The sequence below is a fragment of the Physeter macrocephalus genome, chromosome 12 (assembly GCF_002837175.3).
Source record: "Physeter macrocephalus isolate SW-GA chromosome 12, ASM283717v5, whole genome shotgun sequence".
Classification (NCBI taxonomy): Eukaryota; Metazoa; Chordata; class Mammalia; order Artiodactyla; family Physeteridae; genus Physeter; species Physeter macrocephalus.
In genome coordinates this window covers 77,088,857-77,108,720 of record NC_041225.1, presented here as the reverse complement: position 1 = coordinate 77,108,720, position 19,864 = coordinate 77,088,857, and the positions used below count along the sequence as shown (strand labels likewise).

The following is a 19,864-nucleotide window of genomic DNA, read 5'->3' as shown; positions in this document are numbered from 1 at the left end:
GGAGCCTGTGCCCCGCAACGGGAGAGGCCACAACAGAGGGAGGCCCACATACCACACACACAAAAAAAAAATATATATATATATATATTCTTCTATCCTTGTATGTCCTACAAATCTGTAAATTTGTAGTTGGATCTAGGAACTTGATTAGACTCAGGTTCAGCTTGTTTCGTGCTCCATAAGGAGGTTATCTAGTGTCTGCTGCCTCTCTTTTTGTGTTGTGTCCCTCCACACCCTAGACCTCCAAAATAAGTCATCTATTTTGTCCACAAATTTGCAACTTCTATGGCTCTGGATAGTACTACAATAATTAAATATTAATTCATTTCTGTTTTTAGATAGGACATCTGGTTGTTTACTTATAATAGGTCACAAAACTTCAAGTTTTCCAGCACCCCCCCTTGGTTTTCCCTTCTCCCATTTTCAGACAGAAATCTTATAATTGGGAGAGTTAGAAAGTGATAAAAATGTGAACTAGAAACCTTTCAGAGAAAATTAGAAAAATCAAAATGTATTTAAGGAAAACAGGCCCCTGCTTCATGTTAACATATTGCAAGCCAAACTTTAAAAAAGAATGATGCAAACAATATGGTTTAGGAAAACAGAGCTTAATGGTGGTCTCAACAACATAAACTGATTCGGAAGAGAAGAAATATGGATAATAAAAATAACAATTAAAAAATTGTCTTTGAGATGGAGTGAAAACCTAAGAGAGAAAAGTTAAACACATCCCTGCCTCCTTCTCCAATCCAAAACGGTGCCTGGCTCGGTCTTATTATTGAGGGCTTAGCACATGGTTCAGTATCCATCCTAGAGAGGAGAACCCTCAATTGGATGGTTGGCCAAATATTATTGTTTTATAAAAACTACTTTACAAATCATTAGAGAAATTCTATAAGGCTACTGTTATTGCCAACACTCCCACATATGTCTTAACTCTGCTTGGATCTGATACAATAGGAATTTTTCCAACATGTCTATCCTTCACTGGCAACAGTGCTTTGTATCTATAAAGTATCCTACAAAAGTTGTATTTTTTTTTTTTTTTTTTTTTTTGCGGTACGCGGGCCTCTCACTGTTGTGGCCCCTCCCGTTGCAGAGCACAGGCTCCGGACGCGCAGGCACAGCGGCCATGGCTCACGGGCCCAGCCGCTCCGCGACATGTGGGATCTTCCAGGACCGGGGCACGAACCCGTGTCCCCTGCATCAGCAGGTGGACTCTCAACCACTGCGCCACCAGGGAAGCCCAAAGTTGTATGTTTTAATACTTATTGAAATCCCATTCTAATGGAGAATTAGTGTACATCAATACTTTTAAGCAATCAAATGTTCAGCATTTATTATTGCTTAATCCTAGGAAGAAAAATAATTCCAATATCAGTTGTCACAGAAAAAGAAAAATATGTATTTATAACTTGAAACCTCTCAGATAATTAAAGCAATTGTCATACCTATGGAGACTGTCCCCAAAAGCCAATAATGGCATCTTCCAAATTCTGCTTTGCCCTTTCTGGCTGACAGGTCTACTCCTCACACTGATAAAACTAGTAGTTTAATAAGCCTTTAGAAGCCATCTAATTCAACCCTCCTATTTTATAGATGAGGAAAATGAGACCCAGAGAACTTAAATGACTCGCCCAAGATTACATAGCTAATATGTAGCAGAAGTGGAACTCAAGCCAGAACTTTGAGCCCCCAAATTAATGCTATTTCCATCATCATCACACTTGTTTCCATCATACTACACTAGTTGTTTTAACAAATAATCAAAGCATGTTTGTGGGCTGCATAGAAGTAATCTGCTCCTTTGAAGAGAAATCAGCCCTAGACTTATGGATCTCAGAGCACCTAAGAAGCTTCATCTTCTACAGCCAGTAACCTGAGTGAGTGTAAAAGCTCCTAAGCATCAAAGGATTAAGTACTATGAACAATTGTCCTTGAACTTATCCCAGGCATCCATCATTTTATGGATGCTAAGTAACTATTTGTGAACGAATATCAAAAGAACCTCACCTGCATTATTATCATATTAAAATATAGAAGTAAAAAAGCCCAGCAGTTTAGCTCATGACCTCTGAAGTCGTTGCTCTATTGGAATACTTCTTCCATTTATTTACAGGTTTACCTTGGGCTTCAGTTCTCTCTGTGCTTCGTTCCCTTATCTCCTACCAAAAAAGACAGACACCTACTTCATAGGATTGTTGAGAATATTAAATGAGATGAAACGTGTAAAGGGTTTAGCACTGCAACTAGCACATAACTGAACTAAATGATTGTTATGAAAATGTTCAGGCTCCCTAAGGGTCAGCGGCTATGTTATGCAGGAGAAAATCCTGTAAAACTTAAGCACTGTACTAACTAGACAGGCAGTCCTGATTTGGTAGGCAATCACAGGTCCAAAACTTTTAAGATTCTCTGGTATTTAACCAGTGTATATTTAAATTTCTAACTACCACCTAGTATCAATCAATATTCAACAACCAACTCCAACATCTGAATCAAAGAAAAGCAGTCACAAGGAAACAAAAGCAAAAATAAACAAATGGGACCTAATTAAACTTAAAAGCTTTTTTGCACAGCAAAGGAAACCATTGACAAAATGAAAAGACGATCTATTGAATGGAAGAAAATATTTGCAAATGATATGATATGACCAATATGGGGTTAATATCCAAAATTATAATATAAACGGCTCATACAATTCGGTACCAAAAGAAAAAAAGGAACCCAATTAAAAAGTGGGCAGAAGACCTGAATACACGACATTCTTCTTGTGAAAAGATGCTCAACATCGCAAATCATCAGAGAAATGCTATCAAAACCACAATGAGGTATCACCTCACACCTGTCAGAATGGCTAGCATCAAAAAGAACAGAAATATTGGCAGGGATGAATGTAAATTGGTGCAGCCACTGTGGAAGACTGCATTGAGGTTTCTCAAAAGACTAAAAATAGAACTACCACATGACTCAGCAATTCCATTTCTCCGCATGTATCTGAAGAAAATGAAAACACTAATTCCAAAAGATACATGCACCCCAATGTTCATAGCAGCATTATTTACATTAGTCAAGATATCCGGCTTCCCTGGTGGCACAGTGCTTAAGAATCCGCCTGCCAATGCAGGGGACACGGGTTCGAGCCCTGGTCCGGTAAGATACCACATGCCGCGGAGCAAAGAAGCCGGTACGCCACAACTACTGAGTCTGCGCTCTAGAGCCCACGAGCCACAACTACGGAAGCCCGGAAGCCCGCGCACCTAGAGCCCGTGCTCCGCAACGAGAAGCCACCGCAATGGAAGCCGGCGCACCGCAACGAAGAGTAGCCCCAGCTCCCGCAACTGTCCGCGTGCAGCATCGAAGACCCAACATAGCCAAAAATTAAAAAATAAATGTTCTTTAAAAATATATATATATATGAAAGCAACGTAAGTGTCCATCAAAAGATGAATGGATTAAGAAGATGTGCTATATACACACAATGGAGTACTACCCAGCCATAGGAAGAATGAAATTCTGCCGTCTGAAACAACATGCATGGACCTAGAGGATATTATGCTAAGTGAAACGAGTCAGAGAAAGACAAATACTATATGTTATCACTTATATGTGGAATCTAAAAACTAAAACAAATGAATGAATATAACAAGAAAAAGACTCACAGATACATAATTTAAAAAAACTAGTGTTTACCAGTGGAGACAGGGAAGGGGGGGAGAGGCAAAACAGGGATAGGGGATTAAGAGATAGAAGCTAGGACGTATAAGATAAATAAGCTACAGGGATATATGTATTGTACAGCTCAGGAAATATAGTCAATATTTTATAACTTTTTTTTTTTGTCTGCGCCACACGGCTTGCAGGTTCTCAGTTCCCAGAATAGGGATGTAACCCGTGCCCCCTCAAGTGGAAGCACTGAGTCCTAACCACTGGAACACCAGGGAATTCCCTATAACTTTAAACGGAGTATAATCCATGAAAATTTTTAATCACTGAGTTGTATACCTGAAACTAATACAGTGTTGTAAATCAACTATAACTCAATTAAAACAAGAAAGTGGGAAAAAGAAGTCACCCCTGCCAACCTCTCTTCCAACTCGCTTTCAAAATATATAAAACTGAATAAAATACATGTCTACCGCCAGTAAAAACCGACTCAGCCCTGCCCCACCCACCCAGGAGTAACTCCCGGCGGCTACAACACCTAGCGGACAGGTCCAGCTTGAGTTAACAGAAGGGACCTCAGGGCCAAGGAGATGAGATGTCCCAACACCAGCCTTTACAATCGCAGGCGGTCCTTTCTGCCTCCCAGGAGCCCGCCCACTGGGCCGCAGGCCAACAGCTCCCAACACCCCCAAGATCCGCGGCGCGACCCCCGCGCCCGGCATGCAGCGGGCAGCCTTCTACGTCACGGCGGCGCCGGGCCTCCAGGGAGGCCCCTTTCCCCGCCTCCTCCACCCGGCGCCGGCGCCGCTTTCTGGAAGCTTCGAGAAGGCGGTGGGCGTTTATCGTTAGTCCCGGGCCAGCCGGAATCCGCGTCCATCCGTCCTTCCAGAGCTCACGCAGACCCGTCCAAGCTTGCCATGCCGGAGAACGTAGCCCCCCGGAGCGGGCCGCCCGCCGGGACTGCTGGCGGCCGCTGGAAGAGCGCCTATCAGGACCGCGATAAGCCGGCCCAGATCCGCTTCAGCAACATCTCCGCGGCCAAAGGTATCGCTGCCGGGCCTAAGCCGTGGCCCTCCGGGCTTAGCTGTGCATTCTCACTCCCAGTCTTCGATGGGCATGATTTCGTTTTCTGTTCCTTCAGATGATCCCCTGTGGGCCTCCCATAGAATGAGCGCAGTGCAGGGATCCTCCTGTCTGTCCTGTGCCCGTGATTTCCGACCCGGAGTATGGAGACCTTTGGACTTGCCCCATTCTGCGTCTTAGACGCCCATAATTTTTTTTGCCGGGCCGTGCTGCATTCATTCATCCTATTTAAGAAAGGGGCCGAGGCCCGCATGCAGCGGTCCACTGATAGAATGTTTGAACAATACTTTTCAGTTTTCTTGTTCTTATTAAAAAACTTCTTTTGGTACAGCTATTGAAACGAATTCGGGTAAACTCTCCGCGCCTTAAATTGGGGCGGGGCCCCATTGTACTGGGATGTGGGGAACCAAACGACCCATCTTGTTTGAGAATAATTATGAGGCTGCATTGTGCTTTGATGTCCTCTCTGCACGTGCAACGAGCAAATGGAGAACAGTTTGGCTTTTGGTGGAATTTAAGAAGTCCTGGGTTTCATTCAGTTACGTACTTCGTGGCTTTGTGACCTTTAACCAAGGTTTCCTTACTTATAAAATCGGGGAGGGAAAGTTGCCCTTTTTTTAAAAAAGGGAGTTGTGAGGATTAAGATAAGTCGGGTTGAGATGAAAGAGTCTGGAAGGAAAAGTGAGAACAAATGGTTAGAGATCTTGCCGTTATGTTTATTGGCTACAGTGAGTATTTCACTCGGGTTAGAGCATAAGGTGCATGAAGAAATGAGAGGTGAGATCGGAAAGGTAAAGTCGGTCCGAATCTGGAAGGGCCTGGTGTCTTGGAAAGGGTTTAAAACAACTCGCGCAGCTACAGATGTGTTCTTTAGTGTAATGAGATAGTACCTAACTTGGAGGGTTGCTGAGAGGATTAAATGAGAAAGCATATGAAGAGCCAGATGTGTATAAAGTACAGCCTTACAAATATTTGAGGTTATTTGTCTAGGTGACTGAGGGTGTGATGCTGCTGCTGAAAGAAACAGGTGCACTGAAGGGAGGATGATGAAAGAAGAAAGAATAGGTGCTCGTTTGAGCCTAAATGAGTTGAGGAGGTCAGAATGACCAGATGGGTAAATTTAGGAGTCATTTGGAAGTTCAAGAGAGAATATTTACCTGGAAATAAAAGTTGGTGGATAGTTATCTAGGGAGCATAGTTGAAGCTTAGATTTATTACATTAGAAACGAGTTGTTAGATCAATTCTGGGGCTGTTGGAGTGGGGTGGGCAAGAATGCTATATAATATGGTAGATTTTCAACAAACGAGGTTACAAGATGGGACGTTTACTTTGGTAGCTTTTGAAACATCAGTGCGCAGAGAATTAAAACTGGGCGAGGGAGGTATGCATGTAGGAAGAAAAGGCCACCTATTTAGCTATAAAACATGACCCTTACATCTTAAGTGAGGAGAGCTCGTGGAACAAAGGGGCACTCGTAGTCTGTCCAAGTCAGGCAAAACCCTACAAACTGGTTGAGAAAAGCTTTTGCTGGATGCATCTTTAGTGTAATTCATGGAACCAGTTTTTTATTTTGCTGATAACCAAAAAGTATATTAAGTACCATTGGTTGATGATATCAAAACCACACACACAAAAGTAGTAGTGGTCGTTTAGTACTATTCAGCACGAGTCATTTAACATATAATTGTGTACTACACAGTATGTTAAACTTCAAACACTTTCAGAGAGGTAATCGTCTAGAATTTTTTATTTTTTGCACAATGTGTCTTCCTAGAGTCTTCACATAGATGAAAATAAGGGCGCATTCTTAAAATGAATTGGTCTGCTTGTAGAATTGTGTCCATGTGCCTCTGCTAAAATCACCTGAAAGGGTAAGGATGGCTGAATAATTAGGAAATGCAGCCCCAAATTATGAAATAATTAAGTAGAATATAATTCTTAAACTATACCAAATATTTTCTCTTACCCTCTTTAAGATTATGTATTTTTTAAAATTATTACTATTATTTTTTGTTTTGGATGCATTGGGTCTTCGTTGCTGTGCGAAGGCTTTTCTGGCTTTTCTCTAGTTGCAGCGAGCCAGGGCTACTCTTCATTGCGTCGCACAGGCTTCTCATTGCGGTGGCTTGTCTTTGTTGCAGAGCATGGGCTCTAGGTGCGCGGGCTTCAGTAGTTGCGGTGAGCAGGCTCTAGGGTGTGCGGGCTTCAGTACTTGTGGCGCACGGGCTTAGTTGGTCCGCAGCATGTGGGATCTTCCCGGACCAGGGATAGAACCCATTTCCCCTGCATTGGCAGGTGGATTCTTTACCACTGCACCACCAGGGAAGTCCAGGTTATGTATTGTTTACACAATGAAAGGGAAGCATTGTGCTAGTTGTGGAGTATACAAAAATAGGGCACTATCTTAGCCCTTTGTATATGGGGTGAAATGGTATATGGGAAAGGGTAAGGCGGACTTTCCTGGTGGCGCAGTGGTTAAGAATCCACCTGCCAGTGCAGGGGACACGGGTTCGAGCCCTGGTCCGGGAAGATCCCACATGCTGCGGAGCAACTAAATCCGTGTGCCACAGCTACTGAGCCCACGGACCTAGAGCCCATGCTCCGCAACAAAGAGAAGCCACCACAACAAAGTGTGGCCCCCGCTCGCCACAACTAGAGAAAGCCCACGCGCAGCGATGAAAACCCAAAGTAGCCAAAAATAAATAAGCCAAAAATAAATAAAATTAAATCTTTTTTTTAAAAAGGGTGGGGAGATTTAATCGTTTGTCCTGGACCTGTCGCAGTAAAGGGGATCAAGTACATCAATTACAACTTCTCTTAGAAAATAATAAGTGGATCAATAAAATAGAAACATACTCATGGACAAGTAATAAGAATGGAGTGGTAGACTATATGTCCAGAGATGGTTCATAACATAATAATGATGATTAAAGACTATGATTTTAGGGACTTCCCTGACGGTCCAGTGGTTAAGAGTCCGTGCTCCAACTGCAGGGAGGATAGGTTCGATCCCTGCTCAGAGAACTAAGATCCTGCACGCCACACAGCGTGGTCAAAATTTTTAAAACAAATACAATTTTTAAAAAATACTATGATTTTAGATTTGATTTTTTTAGTTAAGGTTTTGAGGTTTTGTTTTTTTGTGGGGTTTTTGTTTGATTTGGTTTGGGGTTCAAAGAGGGTTTTTGTTACCGTTTTTTAAACTGTGGTCCATCCATATACCAGCTTCACATTAGTAAACAAAAGTCTTTGCCCTCAGAAATTACACTATAGTTGGGAGAGACAGAGTAAACAAATAAGCAAATTATATAGTTGTCCTATTATTGCGGCTTGTTTTAAGGAATGGAGAAAATAATATAGTGCTCATTCAGAGCGCATAACTAGGTTATACCATTTTGATACTTAAAGGAAGATCAGGTGAACCCTCAAAATTTATTTACCACATGCAGAGTACAAGTGCTTATGTATAGTGATTTTAACAACAAAAAGTGAAGTGTCGTACAATTAAAGGAGTAAAATAATTACTGTTTCCAGTAGATTATTATTAGACGTTGAATTTTCTTTAGTGAACATGGTGAATTGTCCACCATATTCTAATAAGGATAAAATGATTATTTGAGGGTAGAAATGCTCTTTAAAGCGTCTTGATTTCTTTTTTTCTTGTGTTTACAGCCGTTGCTGATGCTATTAGAACAAGCCTTGGACCGAAAGGAATGGATAAAATGGTAAAAGGCTCAATCATTGATTACTTAACTGAGTGCTGCTGTTCATACTGCAAGCACTGTATAGAGGGTTAAGATGTGCTGTTTAAAAAGTAAAGTGTTAGAAACGCTTTCAGAGTTCAGAAAGGGATAGATTACTTTGGGATGGATGGGACCTAACTATAATTCATATTTTGTTTATGATAATGATTCTTTACAATATCTTTTCTATCCCTTTTTTGGTGCTCAGTTCCTTCACTTTTAAGTAGGAAAAAACCCAGCTATTTCATTTGCAAAGCTGGACTATTACTGCGTATTCTTAAATCATTATACCAATGTAAGGGAAAACAATTTGAAATTAAGCACTATGCAAACATAAGTTAACTTCTGTAAAAGAAGTGTTAAAATTAGTAGAGCTTTTAGGATTTCACATCAATACTGGATGAAGAAAACAAAATTTTTGAAATATAACTTTCTTTTAAAAAAACCAAACTTTGTAGATTCAAGATGGAAAAGGTGATGTGACCATTACAAATGATGGTGCCACCATTCTGAAGCAAATGCAGGTGTTACATCCAGCAGCCAGAATGGTAAGTATAATTTTTAGGTGAGGGTTTTGTGGGGGTTTTTAAGTGTATTGTTTGATATTTGGTAAACAGTTAAATTTTTTTTATTTGATCACATGATATTGCTTAAAACATGGTGAAAATTTTTCCTTTTTTATGCTAAACAGGCATATTTTTAGGATACGTTGTATGTCTAGCATTATGTTCTCCATTGCAAGTTGTAATAAAACATGAATCTCCTTGTCTTTGTTCACAGCAATGTGCCACACATGAGGAAGAGGGAAAAACATGAAATTGTACAAATTATTAGTTCAATGGGTGTTAACTGAAAGAGAGCAAAATAATTTTAATTGTTTGCAAAATAAATCTTGTGTTTAAACTTGCACTGACATTTATTTTTAAAAACAGTTTCTAATTCAACTACAGATCATAATGGTGATTGCAGTGTCAAGTGAGAAGTCACCGTATCAGCAAAAACAAATTCCTTAGAAGTTCCTATCTGTTAAAAAGTCTCTTTTAATTAGTTAAAGATGACTGAAAATGAATCAGATTATGCTTTATGCAGGGTCAGTTTAGATAAACTTGGCCAGGGATTTCAAATTGACAATATTCTCTCATCTGTATGCTGCATTTCATAGCTTCTGAGTCTACAGGGTACCCATAGTTCTTTTAAGTACGGGGAAGAAAAAATTTACAACCCTTAGTCTGAACTGGAAATCATAATATAGCTTGTTAGAAAGTATGTAAGTAGAATTTTGCATGCCACAACTATATAGGTCGTCATTTTTAAATGAGACCAAGGTGGACAGTGAATCAGAAGTCAAGTATATTGAATCTTACAGTGTTGATGATAATCAAATTCTATATGTGAACCTCATGGTGAAGGTCATTGATGTTATATTTGAATTAGATATTACTGGGTTCTCATAGTTCTCATTGAGCAACTTGACATGTTCTGTTCACTTAGCTGGTGGAACTCTCTAAGGCTCAGGATATAGAAGCAGGAGATGGCACGACATCAGTGGTCATTATTGCTGGCTCTCTCTTAGATTCCTGTACCAAGCTTCTTCAGAAAGGTGGGTAGGACATAGGACATGCTTTATTACTGAATAAAGGCAAAAAATATTAAGTAATATGAGATTTACAATTTAATTTGGAGCAGAATTTTTTAAGCAGGAATTTTTAGATTAAATTTTGCTATATTTACCATATGAATTAGAAATTTTTTTCTTATTGCTTCTGGGTTTGGTTTTGGGGGGGGTTGTTTGTTCTTGTTTTATTTGTTTTTGTTTTGGCTAGGTTTCCTTTTTTTTTTTTTTTGCGGTACGCGGGCCTCTCACTGTTGTGGCCTCTCCCGTTGCGGAGCACAGGCTCCGGACGCGCAGGCCCAGCAGCCATGGCTCACGGGCCCAGCCGCTCCGCGGCACGTGGGATCTTCTCAGACCGGGGCACGAACCCGTGTCCCCTGCATCGGCAGGCAGACTCTCAACCACTGCGCCACCAGGGAAGCCCTAGGTTTCCTTTTGAATGGAACTTGATAAAATTTTGCTTTTCAAAAATGACTGGTTGGTGGTGTACTAAACTTAAGATATAGATGAGAACTGTGATTTAGGAGAGAAAGTATGGGTTCCTGCTTTGGTAAATAGTGCCTAAATGTCGTAGTGACTCCCCAGTCACTTATTCTAATTATTATGTAGATTTGTAGAGTTTTGAAAAGTGAAAAATTGGTTTTAGTCTTAAATATCACAGGAGTATGTAATTGATCTATTCCAAATTAAATGGAAGTAAATTATTAGACATTAGTGGTTAAGGTTATTCAAACCATTATTATTTAAGATTAATTTAAAATTTATGACTACTTTGAAATTTTAATGAACAGAGAAATTTTAAGTCCCATCAAATATGAAGTTTATCTGTTACAATTAAATAACTAACCTTTCACAAATGACAGGGATTCATCCCACCATCATTTCTGAGTCGTTCCAGAAGGCTTTGGAAAAGGGTATTGAAATCTTGACTGACATGTCTCGACCTGTGGAACTAAGTGACAGAGAAACTTTGTTAAATAGTGCAGCCACTTCATTGAACTCAAAGGTGAGACAAGCAGTATGGGATCATTGTAAAATTACAGTTTAAGGTTCATTAAGAAGCAAGCTGCAATTTTTATTTATTTATTTATTTATTTTGCGTTGGGTTGTCATTGCTGCTTGCGGGCTTTCTCTAGTTGCGACGAGCAGGGGCTACTCTTCATTGCAGTGCGCGGGCTTCTCATTACAGTGGCTTCTCTTGTTGAGGAGCGCGGGCTCTAGGCACGTAGGCTTCAATAGTTGCAGCACATGGGCTCAGTTAACCACTGCGCCACCAGGGAAGTCCCTACACTGATTTTTGATGCTGTACAGTTCATAAATGTTAACTCTCAAGAGTGACTAGGTAGCTAATTTGTGTAACTGAATTAGTTCAAGTAAAATTTACTCCTTCAAGGCTTTCAGGTAAGTTGTAGTATCCTCATTTTACAGATGGGAAAAGAGGTCTAGTGAAGTTATATAGCTTATCCAACACCCACTAATAAGAGGTAGAGCTGTGATTTGAACCAAGATAGGGCTGCCCATACATGGTCCATCTCTTACTAATATCTATGCTGCTTTTCTTATCAAACTTAAAGAAGTGATGTTAGTTTAAATTTCTTGGGAACTCATGTCACCTGTTTTCTGTTATGTTGTGTGTCACACCCCCACCCCATTCTTTTTCCTTTTCATCAGCATTATTTGTATATTAAGTGGAAAGCTAAATAGTATTAGTGATACTAAGTAATATTATTGATAAATGTCCCCAGAACTAATATAGACAGAATATCATAGTGGTTACAAGCATTGGTCATAGAACCTAGACTGCTTGGGTTTAATGCTGACTCCACTTAATTCAGCTGTTTCAGATTTTTCGTCTGAAGGTTGAATGAATATATGAATGTACAGTGCTAAAACCGCTGCCTGATATATAATACGTGCTCAATAAATGTCAGCCGTTAGCTGTTTTTGTCAGCCCCTCAGTAATAGGGGTGCACATATATAACATCTGATCGTACATTCATTTTAGATAGGAAACCTCAGCATAAAATTAATTTGTTCTTTTGGATTTCCTGTAGAATTACTAGTAATTTAGTCAGTCCTGATTACTATATTAATAAAAGAGGAACACAAGCATATGTTTTTATATGGTGACTGACAAACCTGAGTGGAAAAGACAGTTTATATGGAATGTTTTCTAATATGCTCTCCACCCCAGCCAAAAAAATGATTGAGATTACTTCTTGAATATCTTTATCATTTAAAAACTCGGACTTTCTGTGTTACAACAATGACTTTATTTCCTTTTTTAATAATTCTAGGTTGTCTCTCAATATTCAAGTCTCCTTTCTCCAATGACTGTAAATGCAGTGATGAAAGTGATTGACCCAGCCACAGCTACTAGTGTAGATCTTAGAGATGTTAAAATAGTTAAGAAACTTGGGTAAGCATCTCTAATTATAACTTTAATAAAAATTAATTTTGAAAGTAAACATAAGCTCTTGCCAAAAATAAATAAGTTAAATGAAAAATACATAGGTGAAAGTCACATACATTTGGTTGTTTTGTTTTCATGACAACTTGTGTTAATGTGGGAATTTCAAGAATTTGTTTATATTCCCTAATGATGGCAGGGCAGTGGTGTGATCGGAGAGGTTCAGGAATGGGGCACTAATAAATGTGAGTGAGGCTGAAGCACATTTTATCGGACTGATGATTTTTAATCTGTTAGCAATCTATTAAACTTGCAGATTTCCACCCCTTCATAACTATCTCATTTTCTTTTTTCTCAGTGGGACAATTGATGACTGTGAGTTGGTGGAAGGTCTGGTTCTTACTCAAAAGGTGGCAAATTCTGGCATAACCAGGGTTGAAAAGGCTAAGATTGGGCTTATTCAATTCTGCTTATCTGCTCCCAAAACAGATGTAAGTAAAACCAAATGAAGTGATTCCTTAGGTGTTTGACTTTCTATTAATGAAATTTTTCTTTTTATAAAAATAGAAAATGCTGATACTAGTGATAAAAAGCAAGGATTTAAAAATAATTAGTAAAATTTAGATAAAAGTAGAAAATGTTGGATGCCACACATGATAAATCTATAATCTCAGTTGGCTATTTATTGAAATCGAGTGTTCACATCACAAATGAAGACAAATAATGATAGGGATGTCTATGAAACAATAAAAATAGGTTATGTGAAAGTGATAGTATAAATGGACTTTACAGATTCTTTCTAGCTTTCTGAGAACAGAAACTTTCACCCATCCTTCTCTAGCAGGCAGATCTTTTGTCTTTATGTTTGCACAATGGAACTTTAAAACCAGTTTATTACCCATACTCTGAAAAACACGATTTTTTATTACTCCCATATCTATCAGTCATAAGTCCCATCCCCTGAAGGGAGTGGTTGACCTTTGTCATCTCATTCAGGTTTGCTCTCATTTTACATTGTGTTGGCATACAAGTTTCCTGTTGAGTCGTTTGTTTCCCAGATTTTAACCCACATAAAAACGTTGTTTTGTAGGTCTTTGTATAACAATATTTGTCCTTCGTAGTTCCTTTCAGCATACCAGTTTTTTTTAACAATCCATAGAGTAAAAAGGTTACAACTGAAATTATTGATATTTCAGTAATACGTAAATTCATATGAAAAGAACTGACATTCACGAAATAGGATAATCATTCTTATGTTTTATGATCACCAAAAATGTACTTGTAAAAAATAAGACAGCAATTTGTATAGCTGAAAGTAAAAAACCTGAGTTAAGTTTTGTGTATATTCCTTTTTCTAAATTTTTTCTGTGCGTGTCTATATAATTTCTTGTATGATTTTGGTAGAATGTATACTATATATAATATTTTCATTAAAAATTCACTTTTTTGCTTAAGGACTCTTAAAATGCAAATTATTAATATGTCCTTTTTCTGAACAGATGGACAATCAAATAGTAGTTTCTGACTACGTCCAGATGGACCGAGTGCTTCGAGAGGAGAGAGCCTATATTCTAAATTTAGTGAAGCAAATTAAGAAAACAGGATGTAATGTTCTTCTCATACAGAAGTCTATTCTAAGGTGTGGGGCTATTTATTTTGTTCACCTCTTAATGATAATTGATTTTTGGATCCCTTCTAGCAATTTTTTAAGAAACATTTGAGGTGGGTAAACCACTAGAAATCTGGAATGAATCTGCATTTTAGGGTATTTTTGTATTCTGGTAAATGATCTAAAGTGAGTTCTCTTCCTGTTATGATCATTTAAATGTGGGATATATTATCCTTCTAGACCAAGATCCTCACTATCAAGTAAAAAGCTAACTTTAGTCTAAAATTAATTAGCTAGCTAAAATTTTGGAGGCATTTATTTAAAAGTACATGCAATAGCTTGCCTTGAAATTTTAGAAGTTCTTTTGGGGGGAATGCTGGATAGTCCATGGATTGGAAGAATTCTCCAAAGTTTGAACTGATCCCTTTTTTGTTTGTTTTCAGTGTTTTCTTCTAATAGGTAGACACATTCTCATGTACTATATTAATATGTTATGCCAGAAAGTATTATGGATGCTCTTGATACAGAATCCTTGATGAAGAGTTGGAATACCTGGTTCTAAATACAAGTTATGTAATAGCTAGTAACCTTGAATAAACTGCTCTCAAAACTCAGTGTGCTTATTTGTAAAACACGGATAGTAGTATCTGCCCTTCAGTATCAAGGGTTGTCAGGAGGATCATTCCAGGTAATTTGTGTAAAAGTATAAATTTGTGGAGTCTTGAATTACATCATACTTAATTTCTAAATTCATAAAGCATTGATTGTTAATTATCAGAGTTATACTTAGTATTAAGAAAAACGATGACATAATTATCTTTTTATTGTGTGTTTTACAAATCGTGTCGTTGGGGTACGTTTTAAATATTATCCATTAGAAATCTTGTCATAAACTTGGTAAGCTGTTTAAAGCATCTTCACAAATAATTTGTTAAATCATTGGCCATTTAAACAACAGTAAAATTACTAAAACCGTAAAAAAGGAGTTGAACAGCAAAGTTTTTTTCCAACCTAGTATTGACATAATCACTGATTTTGTATTTTAGAGATGCTCTTAGTGATCTTGCATTACATTTCCTGAACAAAATGAAGATTATGGTGGTTAAGGATATTGAAAGAGAAGACATTGAATTCATTTGTAAGGTAAAATATTCTTAGTATCTGTATGTGTGAAAATGTTCACTATTCAGACTTCTCAGTTTGTGGATATCACTATTTTTCCCAGACTATTGGAACCAAACCAGTTGCTCATGTTGACCAGTTCACTGCTGACATGCTGGGATCGGCTGAGTTAGCTGAGGAGGTCAGCTTAAATGGTTCTGGCAAACTGATCAAGGTAACAATATTAAAATTAAGCTTCTATTTGCCTGTTTTTTTTTTATTTGTTTTAATCCTTCAAATACCTAATTAGGAGTTTGTGTACTAAAGATTACAGGCTGTGCAAGCCCTGGCAAAACAGTTACAATCGTTGTTCGTGGTTCTAACAAATTGGTGATTGAAGAAGCTGAGCGTTCCATTCATGATGCCCTATGTGTTATTCGCTGTTTAGTGAAGAAGAGGTAATATTAAATTACTAAGTAACATTTTGAACATAAAAACTTGCGTATTTTTATTATTAAGGTATAAATACTAAGTTATTATTTAAAAATAGCTTTCTGTTGGATAAAGTAAGCTAAAAATATATTTGTGAATTTCAGGGCTCTTATTGCAGGAGGTGGTGCTCCAGAAATAGAGTTGGCCCTGCGGTTAACTGAATACTCACGAATGTTGAGTGGTATGGAATCCTACTGCGTTCGTGCTTTTGCAGATGCTATGGAGGTCATTCCATCTACACTAGCTGAAAATGCTGGCCTGAATCCCATTTCTACAGTAACAGAACTAAGAAACAGGCATGCCCAAGGAGAAAAAACTACAGGCATTAATGTCCGAAAGGTAATAATTTAATCTTTAGTTACTGCAGAAAATGTTGATTATTATAAAATACTAAAAGCTTCATAATTGTCAAATGAAAGGCTTTGTAATTAAAAATAGAGTTAACCTTGGATTTAAGTATAAGACCTGCAGGTTAATTAATGTATGCCATCTAGTGAGAATGAAGATGATGCCTTAAGTGAGAAGTATTGTTCATTAAGTCTGCCATCTAATGGTTGTACAACTTTTAGCAAGTTACTTAGTCTGTGCTTCAGTTTTCTTGGTTGTGAAAACGGACTATTAATAGTTCCCTCATAGGCCTGTGAGGATTAAATGGATTACTAATTAGAAAGTTGTTATAAAGATGCCTGGTGTGTAGTCAACCATTGCTGCTGTTGTGAGCACCAGCCTAGTGTAGTTGTATAGGGTAAACACATAGAACAATAATAGTTCCCCCTTTTGTATTAATGTTTTATGTCTCCTTTTATTGAGAAGACTAATACGTAATGGGAAAAAATTGACAATCCAAGATGATATTTTTTGAATGGTTACAGAACTCAAAGGAGGGCACTACCTGGTTAGGGAAAGTTTCATGAAGCTGCAGCCTTGGTTGGTAGGGAATGAAAAAGTTTCAGATGGGGAAGCAGTGGTTTACAGTTAAGAGGGACCAAGAAGTTACTCATTTTGTCTAGAGCAGAGGTTATATGGTGGTCATACAGTGGACTTTAAGATTGGAAAGATCAGATAAAAGCTAGTATGAGGAGTCCTTTGAGCTGTTGAGACAGGCATGGGTGTTTGTTTTTTGTGTGTTTTAATTCCAGTAGTTGGGAGCCACTAAAGTTTTTTTAACCTAGAGGCTAAGGTGCTAAAAAGAGTATTTTAAGGAGGGAAGAATGGAGACAGGATCACCTGTTAGGACCATCACCAGTAATCCTAGGATAAAGGTGACTAGGATAGTGGCAGTAGGAATCTAAAAGTGGGAAGTGAGAATGATGTAAAGGCAGGGTAGAGCAGACATGGCCAAATTCAGAATTGGGAATCAGATGGTTTAAAATCTTATAACTTTTTTCTTTAATTGAAGTATAGTTGATTTATAATATTGTGTTAGTTTCAGGTATACAGCAAACAAATCTCATAATTTTTAATAACTATGATCATCTACGTAATTTTTGCCAGGATACTCTTTATTTTTTAATAAATTTATTATTTATTTATTTATTTTTTGCCTGCGTTGGGTCTTCATTGCTGCACGTGGGCTTTCTCTAGTTGTGGCGAGTGAAGGCTATTGTTTGTTGCAGTGCGCGGGCTCATTGCGGTGGCTTCTCGTTGCGGAGCATGGGCTCTAGGCGTGTGGGCCTCAGCAGTTGCAGTACGTGGGCTCCGTAGTTGTGGCTCGCGGGCTCTAGAGCACAGTCTCAGTAGTTGTAGTGCACAGGCCGGCATGTGGGATCTTTCTGGACCAGGGATTGAACCCATGTCCGCTGCAATGGCAGGCAGATTCTTAACCACTGCGCCACCAGGGAAGGCCCTTTGCCAGGGTATTTTTAACTAAAAGATGCTTACAAGGAGTTTTGGAATTAGGCTTGGAATTCAATTTTTCCAAATTTTAGTTGAAATACAAGCTACAGCATAGAGAAGAGCTTAGTAGAGAGTATCTTACTCTTGATTAGACTAAAGGAAAACTAAGCTTGAGAGGCCTTGAGGTTTACTGGTAACTGTATAGTTGGTGATATGTATTAGTTACAAACACTAAAAGCAACTTGTACTGGTTTGCAGGGTGGTATTTCCAACATACTGGAGGAACTGGTTGTCCAGCCTCTGTTGGTTTCAGTCAGTGCACTGACTCTAGCAACTGAAACTGTCCGGAGCATTCTGAAAATTGATGATGTGGTAAGTATATACAGGTCGTGAATTTCCCTACAAGGCATATTTTTGAAGAGTTGGGGTGGGGGGCAGTAAATGTTGTTAGTTTGCTAGTCATCAGGGTGAAAACAGTTCATACTTCTAGTCTTTTTTCACCTATAAAAATAGGGAGATTTGGATAACCACCTTAAACATCTTCCATCCTTAAAATTCTGTCCTTACAGGTTTTGAAGTCTAAGTTTTTCTCTTTTCAGGTAAACAGTCGGTAACATGGATAACACTGGCTGACTGGCACCATCATGGCCACTAATAGTGCAGCTGGAGTGGAAGAGCACCTTGGCATTCCTTGTCGTTTGGAAGATTGTTTCCTTTATGAATTTCTGGGCCTGGTCTTCCAGCTGGCATTTACTTCAAATTGTATTGACACAGTTTGATGAAAACATTAAAAATATGGTTTCAAAGGGCAGATTAATTGATTGCGCTCCTGCATTACCCCCACTGCCCTGCCTTCACAACCTCTGTTAACCTCTGATCCTCTTGAGAAATCTGTATAGGAAGGGAAAGAAGCGTTCGCACTTAACCTGTTAACTTCCTTACGGGCTTAATCCTGGGTACTTTTAAGTTTTCTGACAGAAGTATTGAGAAGGAAAAATGGCCCAATATGCTCATCACCCTGATAAATCCCTGCTTACAATAATATATATGCTGTTTGAAAAGTTAACAATACAGAAGAAAAGTGAAAAATGAAAGTCTCTCATGCTAATCCCTTTCTCCAAGAAAAACCACTGTTGTGTTAATTGGGATTCCTTCTGAAAATAAAAATGTAGCAAATCTTATTTGTACAAAAAGGATTCGTAACTAGTAAGTCTTTTTCCAGTGGTTTAAAACATCTTTATTGCCTCTACCCTGATCAACAAGCATCGTCTTACACCATGAATGGTGTAAAATCTAACTAGTGTCCGTCCTTGTTTTAGCCACCTTCCAGTCAATTCTGCATACACTATATATATAGCTAGTGATCTTTTTTAAACTTGTCAGGCATTCCTTTATAAAAGCTTTCATGACTTCTGATTGCCTTTGCAGAAAGGCCAAACCCTTAAGGTGGACCACAAATTGGGCCTCTGTAATCTGGTATGCTCAACCATCATTCTTTTGTGTATTTCACAAAAGTGTTACGAAAGCAGCTGGGGGGAACTCCTTCACATCTGGAGAAAGAACTTCAGCAGACCAGCTTGAAGCTTGGTTGTGTCTGACAACTCCGGTAGTTAATTAAAATGACTAATTTGGTAAGTGGCAAATTCAGATAAGTCTTTGGATAGTCTGGAATTTAATAATTCAGTGATTATCATTTTAGTGGGTATTAGGAGCTTGCTGTTAAAATCATTTTAGGGCTTCCCTGGTGGCGCAGCGGTTGAGAGTCCGCCTGCCGATGCAGGGGACACGGCTTCGTGCCCCGGTCGGGAAGATCCCACATACCGCGGAGCGGCTGGGTCCGTGAGCCATGGCCGCTGAGCCTGTGCTCCGCGACGGGAGAGGCCACAACAGTGAGAGGCCCGCGTACCGCAAAAAAAAAAAAAAAAGCAGCCTGAAGAAGGTGCGGGAATAGGGGATTTTGCAAGTGCTCACACTCCAGACCAGCGAACAAGAAAGACTTGGTATAAAGGGCTCAGATCTCAGAGAAGGGTTCTAGACATCGCGCTGCATGCTCTACCTTTGTGGTGGCGGTGGCAGGTTGTAGGGCAGGGAGTGGGAGGAAGCTGAAGAATAAGGAGGGGAAGGTTGCTGCAGCCTCAGCCTCAGGAGGTAGGGGCTTAGGTAGCAGGTGGCTGGACTGCACCACGCCTGCTGTTTTAAGGCTAGGACTCTTTTGCAGGCGCGTGGTGTAGAGGGAAGGCGTCATTTGAAGCACCCACATCCCAGATGGGAGATGTTGATGGGGGTGAGATGGAGATGACACTTGTCTGTG

General features: G+C 39.1%; 1 protein-coding gene across 1 annotated transcript; it reads left to right on the top strand.

Moving 5' to 3' along the window:
* The first annotated feature begins 4,434 nt into the window (after positions 1-4,434).
* Positions 4,435-18,359, top strand: CCT4 (chaperonin containing TCP1 subunit 4). Its single transcript, XM_007123290.3, has 14 exons — positions 4,435-4,710; positions 8,423-8,475; positions 8,952-9,041; positions 9,985-10,093; positions 10,969-11,111; positions 12,403-12,524; positions 12,874-13,006; positions 14,015-14,154; positions 15,171-15,267; positions 15,350-15,460; positions 15,553-15,683; positions 15,822-16,056; positions 17,812-17,925; positions 18,153-18,359. The coding sequence occupies exons 1-14, from the start codon at positions 4,584-4,586 to the stop codon at positions 18,165-18,167; spliced, it is 1,620 nt and encodes a 539-aa protein (XP_007123352.1). The 5' UTR covers positions 4,435-4,583; the 3' UTR covers positions 18,168-18,359.
* Positions 18,360-19,864: the final 1,505 nt, after the last annotated feature.

What these genes read in the sequence shown, in the direction of transcription:
- CCT4 (XM_007123290.3), top strand. Translation starts at nt 4,584, where the DNA reads ATGCCGGAGAACGTAGCCCCCCGGAGCGGGCCGCCCGCCGGGACTGCT. An exon ending in CAACATCTCCGCGGCCAAAG is followed by an intron (nt 4,711 to 8,422) that starts GTATCGCTGCCG and finishes TTGTGTTTACAG; the next exon opens with CCGTTGCTGATGCTATTAGA. An exon ending in AAAATAGTTAAGAAACTTGG is followed by an intron (nt 12,525 to 12,873) that starts GTAAGCATCTCT and finishes CTTTTTTCTCAG; the next exon opens with TGGGACAATTGATGACTGTG.